General features: G+C 43.3%; 1 protein-coding gene across 1 annotated transcript in view; it reads left to right on the forward strand.

Moving 5' to 3' along the window:
* Positions 1-12,202, forward strand: part of Nckap5 (NCK associated protein 5) — a 788,185-nt gene that overhangs the window by 573,221 nt on the left and 202,762 nt on the right. The window contains exon 8 of the mRNA XM_059280499.1: positions 8,626-8,664. Within this exon, the coding sequence (XP_059136482.1) occupies positions 8,626-8,664 (39 nt within the window). The remainder of the gene's footprint in view (positions 1-8,625; positions 8,665-12,202) is intronic.

Consider the following 12,202-nt stretch of genomic DNA (forward strand, 5'->3'; position numbering starts at 1 on the left):
GGTCAGCAGGCCCCAGGAATCCTATTGTGCTGCCTCCCCAGGACTGGGATTATAGACATATACTATCGTACTCTATTTCTTAGCTGGGTGCTGGGATTCAAACCCAGGTCTTCATACTTGTGTGGCAAGCACTTTACTGACTGAGCCATCTGTCCAGCCCCCTGCCTAGGGAATCTTTAAATATGCTACTAACTCTATTATGTCCTATTCTGGATCTGGTTGGACTCTGCTCTGGCATGGAGCCTGAGTACTCACATTTTTAAAGCCCTCTGGGGGTTTATTCAACCAAGGTTAAGAACTGCTGTAGGGAGGGCTTCTGAGTACTAGAGCCAAGTGGTACTTTCACAAAGTGAGTATACGTAGATGACACACTGGAAACAAGCCTGGATACAGTGAGAGGAAACCTTGGGCCACGTGGAAATTTGGGATTATTTCCCAGTGAATAAAAAGCTACAAACTGGGGATCATGGTGACCATACCTGTAATCCCAGTACTTGGGAGGTGGAATCAGGAAGATTAAGATTCCAAGATTGTCCTTGGCTATGTCCTGAGTTCCAGGCCAGCCTGGGCTATATGAGACACTGTTTTTTGTAGCTAGAGTTTTCCTGCCTGGCCCACAGTCAGGACAAATCTCTGTCACCTGCCAGTCCCACAGCTGCTCAGACCCAACCAAGTAAACACAGAGACTTATATTGCTTACAAACTGTATGGCCGTGGCAGGCTTCTTGCCAACTGTTCTTATATCTTAAAGTAATCCATTTCTATAAATCTATACCTTGCCACGTGGCTTGTGGCTTACTGGCATCTTCACATGCGGCTTGTCGTGGCGGCAGCTGGCAGTGTCTCCCTCAGCCTTCCACTTCCCAGAATTCTCCTCTCTCCTTGTCCCGCCTATACTTCCTGCCTGGCCACTGGCCAATCAGTGATTTATTTATACAGAACGATATCCACAGCAGTTTTTAAAAGAGAAAACCTTTTTTTTCTTTCTCTCTTTCTTTGACCCGGGTGCTGTGTGCCACGGTTGGACTCAGGAATCTTTATAGGGGCACTTTCAGGCACATCCCACATTGGAGTCTTATATCATCTTTAAAATCACCATCTCAGGAATGCAAGAACAAGAACACAGCCTGCTCCTGGTTCTTACAGGTGCCCAATTGAGCCCTTCCCTGACTCCTCTGGCCTGCCCCTTAGTGCCTCCAATCCCTTTGCCATTATTTCTCCAGTGCTCAGTATGACTCTCAGTCCCCACGAAGTGTTTAATGCATGTTTGTTAAATGACTAACTGAATGAATAGAGAGGAAACAGCAGGAAATTAATTTCCAACTTGTTTTCTTGCAATCCCACATACACAATTTAAACTAATGCCTTCCTTTATCTCCTCAGAGGTAAACAGGCATCTATTATGCACCAACCATAAACACAATCCAAAGAATAAATAATGAGAAGGAAATAAGAGTACACACACACTTAAGACCAATTTGAATCTGAAGAGACCATATGGACTCTGCCTGGGAAAGACTCAGGGTTCAAACACAGGCATAGCTGCCCTATCATGTAGGATAGGAAGTGTGGAGAACCCTCGTTTTATCTGACAAGACTGTTGCACAAAAGAAGTGAATGCTGCCTGAGGCTGTGGCTCAGTGGGTAGAGTGCATTGGCAGCATGCACAGTGCCCAGGGCTTGATCCCCAGCAGTGCAGAAGCTGGTTGTCTTGGTACATGTACTTGGAATCTGTACTCTCAACACCCCAGATTCAAGGTCATCTTGGACTATATAGTGTAGATGGACTTTTCTTTGGGCCACCAGCTCACAAAAATACAACATGGACACTTATTATTAATTATGAAAGCTTGGTCTTAGCTCAGACTTGTTTCTAACTAGCTCTTATAACTTAAATTAACCCATTTCTGTTCATCTACATGCTGCCATGAGACTCATGGCTTTTACCTCTCCTCTTGCATGTCTTGCTTCCTCCCTGTCTCCCCTCGTGTCTGTCCCATGCCTAGAGTCATCTCTTCTTTTCCCTTTGCCCGGAAGTCCCACCTAACCTCTTCCTGCCTAGCTATTAGCCATTCAGCTCTTTATCAGAAGGTGCTTTGGCAAAGACACATCTTCACAGTATCCAAAAAGATTATCTCACAACAACATAGAGAGTTTGAGGCCAGCTTGGGCTACATGAAACCCTGTCTCAAAATTCAACCCTCAAAAACAAAGAGAAGAATCCAACAAATGCTTAGTGATGTGTATTTATATATTCATGTCATGGGCACATACACACACTTCATGCTTTTACAAATAGAATCTATTGTTCTTCAAGTCTGACATGACAAAATGGCCTGTCTTCTGTGGTTCCCCTTCTGGCTGCCATTTGCTACCGATGGAGTGACTACTCCACATTTGGCCCTGCCTAGGTGGCTTCTCTGATTGTGTAGTCACCTCACTCTTTTCTCACAACCTCAGGTGGTTCCCACGTTTTATGAATGAAGAAAGTCAGATTACTCTCCATTCACCACACATCAGTATATGTCAACAACACAAGCTATCTGTGGACCTGTGTGTAGGTGTGTACATGTGTAGGAGTACATGCATGTGCACATGCATGTGGAGACCAACAGTCAACCTTAGGTGTCATTCCTCAGGTGTTGTCCACATTGTTTTTTTGAGATAGGGTCTTTCTCTGCTTAGAACTCACCAGATAGCCCCAAGGGATGTCCCTGTCTCTACCACCTCCCCAGTGCTGAAATGACAAGTCTGTACCGCCACACTTGGATCCTTCTCTCCATTTTTAATGTGTCTCCATGTGTGATGTATATATGTGTGGATTTTTCACGTGTGGGTATGAGCGCATGCATGAGCCAAAGGTTGATGTCGGAATCATCCTCGGTTGTTCTTATGCCTTATTCATTGGATCAGAGTTTCTCACTCAAAACCCTGGATCACTAACACGTCTAGTCTGTCTAGCCAGCTTGCTCTGGAGATCCCTTCTCTCCAACATCTAAGGCTGGAATTACTGAAGGGCCCCCATGCCCACTTGTCATTTACATGGTTTACTGGCTTTCCCCACGTGGTCCTCACGCTCGCACAGTAGGTGCTTTACTTTAACCTCTGTATCATCACTCCCCAGCCCCATGCCTGGCTTTTTTAAAGTGGGATCTGAGGGTGAAACTCAGGTCCTCGTCCTAACAAGGCAAGCGCTTTAGCGATGGAGCCCTCTCGTCTCCACAGCCCCGGATGCACATCTCCCTAGTGACCATATCCTAATATTCTCCTTCTTGTCACCGAAGTCCCAGAGGGTGGGAAATACCTCCAAAGAGCAGTTTTAAACATGCACATGTTTTCAACTAGATTGTGGCTACTTTGCCGATATCAGAGTTGCTTTGTAACATGCAGTTCCCCAACAGAGCAGGGGAGGCTGGCAGAAGGGGAGGGCTGTCTAGCATGGTGACTTTTCAACCCCCTCTAAGGACTGGTCTGCTGCTTCCAACCTCCACCCCAGGGGAGCCCTGGGGCCTTGTCAACTAGGTCAGAACTAACTGAACCCCCTAGTGTGGTCTCTCATACAGCCCAGGGGAGGACTCTTTTGGAGTCCAATAACAGAAAAATCAACAATCTCACCTTCCTGTCTCTGGAAGGCAAGTACCTAGAGGAAAAGGGAACAACAGAGTAAAAACAAGCTAAAAAAGCCAGGCATGATAGTGAGCCTTTACAGTCCCCATGCTGGGGGGGTGGAGACAGGAGGATGCCTGGAGTTCACTTGGTGCTTAGTGGGAGGGAGCACTAAGGCATTGTGTGGGTGGGAATGTCAGTTTTCTGACAGAATTCCCACTGAGGAGGAAAGGAGCAGATCTGCATTGTCTACTAGGCCCGGAGCTGGGAGGTCTCTGCAGAAAACCTGGGCAAGTTTGTCCCCCAACCCAGAGGCAGAAGGGCTGTCAGCTCTGCTCCGTGAGCCTCAGGTCCCTCTGGCCCAAGCCAGCTGCTCTTCTGCCTTTCTTCTGAGAGAGGGAGCTGCCAGGTATCCCTGGAAGTTATTTGTTCTCATTAACTGGGCCTGGCAGGATGTGATTAGCTGCAACCCAAGGGCTGCGGGCAGATTGCTGGAGCCTTATGAGTAGGGGCATATCCTGGGCAGCATCATGTGAGCCTCTCAGAGATGGAAGGTACCAGCTCTGTGAGACACCTGGGAGGGGTCACTGTTAACACAGAAAGATGCCTAAGAAGCCATCTTCACTGACAGTAAAGAGAGAAGCATTCATACCTTCCTTCCACAGATTACCCATCAGTCCATCTGGTTATTCCACCTCCATGTCAGCAGCTACAAAAATATTGTTCAATTTTCAGGTAGGGCAAACAGTTGTCCAAAGAACATGCCAGAGGGAACCTTGTCGAATACAGAGTCAGTAAGCCCAGTGGGCAAGGGGCTGGATTGCAGAGATACAGTTTTTCCTCCCGTGGGCTGTTACGGTTAGGATATTACTCTTTGTCCCCCATTAAATCATAGATACAGCCATTTTATGTGACCACTGTTAACACAGAATGGCTTAAGAGAGCAACCAGTTTGGAGGAAGAAAAGAAAATATTGATATTCGGCAGTTTTATGAGCATGTAAATCAAATCCAAGTCTGAGGGTTTTTTTAAAGTAAATTATTTATGGTCTGAATTAACTTCCGTATATTGTTCTCCAATTCTGCCTGCATAGACAGCTCAAGCTTTCCCTCATGTGCCAACAGTAAAATAGGTGATGTATTGTTTAACTTTAAACTCCCAGCTACTTATAAATTGGAACGAATGTTTAGAAACTCCCAAGATTTGGAGGCTGGAAGAGGTCTCAGTCTGAAAAGTGTTTTGGTACAGAAGCGTAACCGAGTTCGATCCCCAGAGCCGGCATAAACCAGCAAGTGCATTTTTGTGTGTTTTAACTGCAGTGCTAGGGATGGGGACAGGCAGGCCCCTGGCCAGAATGACTATCACAAATCAGTGAGCGTTGGCTTTTGTGAGAGACCCTGACTCAAAAACTAAGAGGGAGAGTGTTTGAGGAAAACACTGATGTCAATCTCTGGCCAACAAGTGCCTGGTGCATGCACACCCACCCAACCACACACATGTAAATGTATCCAAAGTTCTGAGAGATACTTTTTTCTCCAAAAAACTTTTCATTTTTATTTAATGTCAACAAGGTAAATTTGGAAAGGTTTTACTTGGCAAAATACCCTTTATGCATATGCTTTAACTAATAAATATGCAAAGTCTTGATTCTAACTATTTACTTCTCATGGAGTAAATGCCTCCTGCCCAAAACTCAGTGCTAGCTTATGTTTTAATTTTCTCTGAGATTTGCTGGTAGCCAACTGTCATGAAGGATGTGTTATTTTGTCAATATTGAGTCAAGAAACAATTAAGCCCTATAAAAACATTCACACTCCAAAGTGTTCCATGATTAGAGTCAGGCACACAGAGCTGAGCATCCCCAAAATAAATGTGGTACCCAGTGCAAACGTAGATGAAAGCATGCCCACAAGTAGATGAAAGCTTGCCCACAATCTCTGGCTGAATCTGAGAATCACAGTAGTGATAACACATGCACACTGTGTGACATGTTGAATAGTATGATTGTAACCACCAGCCTGCTCTATCCTCGCTATAGGTGGCCACATGACCATTGTCTGGCTTCACAGGTGGATGTTTGGAAACTGTGTATTGAATGACTGAAGGAAGAAATGAATGCAAACAAATGTGCTTTATAATCTATAATCTCTAAGTATTTACTTGTTTTCACGCATTCATTTATTTGTGTGTGTGTTTCTGTGTGAGTGTATGTATGCATGTATGGGGGTGCCTGCCCCATGTGTGCACAAAGAGACCAGAAGAGGGTGTCAAATGTCATATCATCTCTGTCATGTTTTACCTACTCCTTTCAGGCAGGGTCTCTCCCTGAAGCTGGAACTTACTTTTTCTTGGCTTGGCTGGAAGCCAGCAAGCACCATTAGTCTTCCTGTCTCCACCCACCTTAGAGCTGGGGTTACAGGTTTTTGCACGGATGCCCTGCTTCTTATGTGGGTGTTGGGAATCTCAACTTCAGTACACATGACTAAAACATCTCTCTAGGCCAGTGGTTCTTAACCTTCCTAATGCTGAGACCCTTTAATACAGTTCCTCATGTTGTGGTGACCCCCAGCCATAAAATTAGTTCTCATTGCTACTTCATAACTGTAATTTTGCTACTGTTATGAATCTTAATGTAAATATCTGTGTTTTCTGATGGTCTTAGGTGACCCCTGTGAAAGGGTCATTTGACTTCCAAAGGGGTCAAGACCCACAGGTTGAGAACTGCTACCCTAGCCCCTTAACTTTGTTCTTAATGCTTATCAGATTCAAGCAAAGTCTTGTAATAGTTTACATATTATATATGGTTTTTATATTATACAAGTTATATTGTATATACAGCATATATTAAGAATATTGCCAGTTAACCTATTAAGTTCTATATGTTAATATTGATTTTGTACAATGAAGTCTCCCTATGTAGCCCAAGTTGGTCTGGAACTTGAGGTCTTGCCTCAGCCACCTCAGTGCTAGGTCTATGGGCATATACCACTGTACCCTGCCTACCTACTTTAATTAGTCATAATTAATTTTATCAGCAGTAGCTATATGGTGTATAACTTCAAGTGACACTGAAGATTAGCAAGGGACAACCTTATTGTGTTTTTAAATCTGCAATGAAAACATGATCTTAACATACATATTGAAAAACACTGGGAAACTATGTGGAGGGCTTGTTGGGTCTTTGGAAACTCAGAAACATACTGTTAGGTTTACACATGGTTTTTAGTTTGACTAACATGAGATGCCTTTCCCTCTAGTAGACACTGAAAGGGACTAGAATGTCAAAGTTGGCTTAGTTTAATTATGATTCGTGTCTTTGTCTGGAGAGGAATCCAGCTTTCCCTGGGATCTGAAGTTGCTTGAAGAAAACTGAAATTCTGTTAAGAGATTTGTGATTACTCAGGCTAGGGCTCCATTGATATAGTACTTGCCTAGCATTCACAAAGCCCTGGGCTCCACCCCAGCATGACATAAATCAGGTGTGATGGTGCATGCCTGTAATCCCAGCACTTGGGAGGTGGAGGCAGAAAGGTCAGAAGTTCAAGGTCATTCTTGGCTACATAGGGAGTTCAAGATCAGGCACCTTGCCTCAAATAATAATAATAAAATGCTAAGACTTATGCTTGATGTATGTTGCAAGAAACTCAAAATACTAGTGACGTGAGTTCCTGTTCAATTTAGCAGACTACAGAACCCATGACAAGATTGGCCCATGTTTTTTTCTATTTCTCTGCCTAAATATAATTAATATGTGGTGCTTGTTGTCAAGATAGCTATGACATTCTAGAAGTCACTTTTTAAATTAGAACATATGACTAATACAAAGTGGTAGGTTTTGTTAGGATATTTTCATCCATGAACAGGACACATTTTGATCATGCTCATCTCCCTCTTCCTCTGTGTTGTCCCCCTTCCTCCATCCTGTTGGTCCTCTTTCTCTTCCCAAATAGCTCTCCATCCAGTTTCATGTCTTTCTTAAAAATAGAGATTTCACACGTGAGAGAAAACATGTCATATTTATTTTTTCTGAATTTGAATTATTTTATTTAGCATGATGATTCCAGCGATATCTATTTTTTTTTACTACCAACAAGATTTCATTCTTTGTGGCAAAATAGTATTCCATTGTGTAGATGTTCTACATTTTCTTTATTCGTTTGATGGATACCAAGGCTGATTTCATAATCTTATCATAGCATATATGCAGGTGACTTTATTGTTTGGTCCTTTGAAGATATCTCCACGAGCTACGTAGCTAGGTTCTATTAGTCATTAATTTCAGGCCCCACACAGAAGAAAGGAATGGTGATCTATGCTCCCTTCTTCTTAGAGACTCTACTACACACAAGAAAAATAGTCTCCTTATATATTGTTGGTCAGAACTTTGTCCTATGGGAATAAAAGAGAGCTGGGGTGTAACCAGGCCCCAGAGTCAAAGCTGGGGTTCTTCTACTGTGCAATAAGTTAACAACTGCCAGATTCTGTTACAAGAGGCAAGCACAAGAGGAGGATGTAGGGGACAGAGGAGGGACATGGCCACACAAGAAATGGACTACCCATTCTCCTCTGTCCTGACTTTCTGTGCTATCAGTGATTTTAGACAGAGGAGCAGTAAGACAGGAAAGGAATGGAAGGAGTCAACGAAGATGGTAAACCAGTGAGACAGGGAACCTGTGTACAGATCATTAGGATGGCATCTTTCACTGCTTTGTCATTCAGCTTTCATGGAGTACTTTACATATGAAAGAGCTTAATTCCCCGAATATGGAAATGTGAAAGTCAAGGTGTGAATTACCTTCCCAGCTGAACCATCTTAATTAGCCACAAGGTCACCTTTGGATATAGCAAAGTATTACCCAGAAGGACATGCTTGTTATGAAAAGAGATCTTTCACAGGTAGAGAGAAGAGGGATATGAGGGACTCATTACAGGCTGGGAGCTCAGGGAAATTTGTTGGTAAATGAGCACGCATTCATAGAAAGTCTGTTATAACCAACAACTTTCTTCCCTGTTTTGTAGGTAGCCAACCAAGTCGTTCGAGCTCTACTCACTCAAAAGGTAAGCCGCCTTCTGCTTTTTACCTTGAAATGCTTCTGTGAATGGGGTGCTCCTTATACTGTCGAGATGTAGTAAAACTTTGCTATTTATTTACTTAGGTTGGAGCTGTAAAGTGTGTGTGTGTGTGTGTGTGTGTGTGTGTGTGTGTGTGTGTGTGTGTGTGTTGCATAAGAAGTAATATCAATGAATAGCTAATTTACTCTTGCAATTTAAATTATTGGGAAAATAGAAGGAAGATGATGCCCTAGTTTCCCTTCTGTTGCTGTGACATACAGTCTGAGAAAAATCAAAGAAGTCAAGGCAGAAACTGACACATTATACCCACAGTCAAGAGCAGAGGGAATAAAAGCATGGCCCCTTGCTCCCTTGCTCTCAGCTAGCTTCATCTTTTCTTGTACTTCTGGATCCCTGTCTAGTGAATGGTGCTGCCCAAAGTAGGCGGGAACTTCCTCTATCACTTAGAAGTCAAGGAAGCACCCTATAGATGTGCTCACAGACCACCCCAATCTAAATAATTCATCATTAAGACTCTCTTCCCAGGTGACTCTAGGTTGGGTCAAGTTGACAGTTAAACTGAGCAGCACAGAAGCCTTTTAAAAATGAAAGATTGCCAGGCCCTAAAAGGAGTAACAGACTCTTGGCTTTATGTTTTGAAACAAACTAAAGAAGTTGGTGGGTCATTCCAGTTCCTCAGACCTGAAGGTCCTCTTGGGGACAGCATTGACAGGGGCCTGTCTTAGTTAGGGTTTCTATTGCTATGAACAGACACCATGACCATGGCATCTCTTATAAAGGAAAACATTTAATTGTGGTGACTTGCTCACAATTTAGAGGTTTAGTCCACTATCACCATGGCAGGAAGCAAGGCAGCATGCAGGCAGACATGGTACTAGAGCAGGAACTGAGAGTTCTTACATCTTGACTCACAGGCAACAGAAAGTGGTCTGTCTCACTGGGCATGGCTTGAGTATATATGAGACCTCAAAGCCTGCCTCCACAGTGACACACTTCTCCCAATAATGCCACACCCACTCCAACAAAGTCACACCTCCTAATAATGCCACTCCCTTTGGGGGCCGTTTTCCTTCAATCTACCACAGGGCCTAAGATTTAACAAAAGGTCTTTGAAATTAGAAAAGGATTCTAATTCCCTCAAGCCTTGACTCTTTTTCTGTGTAGTGGACATGTAGATGACACCCTTTTACCTAAAGATCATGGAAGGGATCTGAGATAGCAGGGTGTGGAGTCATTTGGGGATCAGTAAAAATAAACATAAAACCTCTGATCATCTCTCTGCCTGGCTGTGCCTTGACCTCAGGACAGGGTATTAGTTACTTTTCTCCTTGTTGTGACAGAATATCTGGCCAGTGAAACTCAAGGAAAGAATGGTTTATTTTGGCTTCCAGTTTAAGTAGTCAGTCCATCATGGTGCATGGTGCGGAAATCATAGCAGCAGAACTCTGAGGCGACTGGTCTCAGTGCATCCACAGTCAGGAAACAGAGAGATGAATGCTGGTGTTCACTCACTTTCACCTTTATACCTCAGCCCAGGGAATGCATCCCTCCCCAATTTCAGGGGAGTCTTCCCACATCAATATACCAAGTCAAGAAACCCTCTCACAGATATGCTCAGAGGCTTGTCTTGTAGATGATTCTAGAGCCTGTCAAGTGGGCAGTCAGTATTAACCATCACAGCCAGTGAGTAAATAAACAGTTGCCTAAATTCGACAGATTTGGTACATTTATCCAGCAATTCCCATTTTAACTGTCTCTCACTGACTCTAAACTCTACTTCCCTCAGATTTTGTTTAGTCTAACAATTTCTGCAAAATATAAACTTTCCTAAAAGAATTGTCAGCTTCCACAGTGTGTCCTGGAGATATGACTAGGAAAAACAAAGTAATTTGTGCCACCTTGTCTTTAATAGAAAAGAAATTTATCAGATGTCTACCCCTTCTCACAGATATTCTTAAATATTATTTAAATTTATACTGCACACAAACTGTGATAGTATTTTTGCTAGACATCTGTTACTTTTCCTTTAGCAAGTAATTTTTAAGTCATTCACATTTGATATCAGCATCATGTAAATAAAGACATCCAAGTACATTACTTGGAGTTGGGTTCTGTTGTAAGGAACAGATTTGTAAAATAGTGATGGCTTATGTAAACTAAAAGGCTGCTTCTTTCTCATAAATAAGTTGCTAGGTAGTCAATGCCAGGCTGACATTGTAGCTCTGAGTCTGTAAGGTTTCTGACTTCCCTCATTTTCCTGTGAGATGATGTCCCACTTCCCAGGTGTGATTAATGGTCCAAAATAGCTGCTCTAGCTCCAGTCATTTTCACCACATTCCAGTTATCAGAAGAAAAGAAGTGAATAGTTTATAGAGGGTAAAGAGTGCATTACCGCCGGACGGTGGTGGTGCACGCCTTTAATCCCAGCACTAGGGAGGCAAAGCCAGGTCGATCTCTGTGAGTTCGAGGCCAGCCTGGGCTACCAAGTGAGTTCCAGGAAAGGCACAAAACTACACAGAGAAACCCTGTCTCGAAAAACCAAAAAAAAATAAAATAAATAAAAATAATTTAAAAAAAGAGTGCATTACCAACTATTGAAAACATGGAAGGCAACCTTTATGTGTGTTATTTACTTGTTGTCTGTCTACATGTGTGGGTGTGTGCACATTACAGTATGAGTGTGCAAGTCAGAGGGTCTCTCCTTCCACCATGTGGGTACTAGCTGGACAATTACCCACTGGCCATCATATTGGTCCCCAGCTGTCTTGTAAAATGACATCTAGAAGCTTCCATAGATCATAACTCTTATGTCCTTAAAAGGACTTTAATCATAGGGCCAAACCTAGGAAAGCTAGTAAATAGGTCTTTGCTGTAGGTAGATGTCCACAGGACGACTGGTTGTCCTTTTATTGTGGAAGAAGGTGAGAATCAGATATTGGTGAATAAACCCAAATTTCTACCACAGTGTGCTTAGATACCTTTCTCTTTCAAAACCTTTGATTCCTCAGCTGTTTCCTACTCGCTGAAAACTCTGTGCTCACTTTATTCCACAGCAAAGGGAGGACAGGAGAGCCTTTGCAGCCCTGTGCACAGCCCTTGAAACACTTCTTCTTGTCTCTTTAATGGTGCCTCAGGGGCCTGGTACAGTACAGAGGAAGGCAGGGTCCTTAGGTCAGCCACCAAAAAATCGCTGCATAAATCCAAGTCATAGGTGGTAAACACATCCATCCACCGCAGTGTGGGTGGATTGCCAGGCACCCAGAGACGAGCTACCACTGGACAGTATGTGCCAGGGCCATCATCACCAAGCAGAAAGCCATGTTGGGCTTCCGGGAAAGTCCACAGGGTCACATTCTGCCAAACATGTACCTCCTGGTTCTTACGGGACTCTAAAATTGCTTCAAAAGGACCCAAGATTTCTCTTCACTTATGACTATAACATGGATACAGCCTAGTGGGTAGAGTGCTAAGCTGGTGTACACTGCTTTCCACCCCAGTAATACATAAACCTGACTCAGTGGCA

Source organism: Peromyscus eremicus, chromosome 15 (genome assembly GCF_949786415.1).
Source record: "Peromyscus eremicus chromosome 15, PerEre_H2_v1, whole genome shotgun sequence".
NCBI classification, from domain to species: domain Eukaryota; kingdom Metazoa; phylum Chordata; class Mammalia; order Rodentia; family Cricetidae; genus Peromyscus; species Peromyscus eremicus.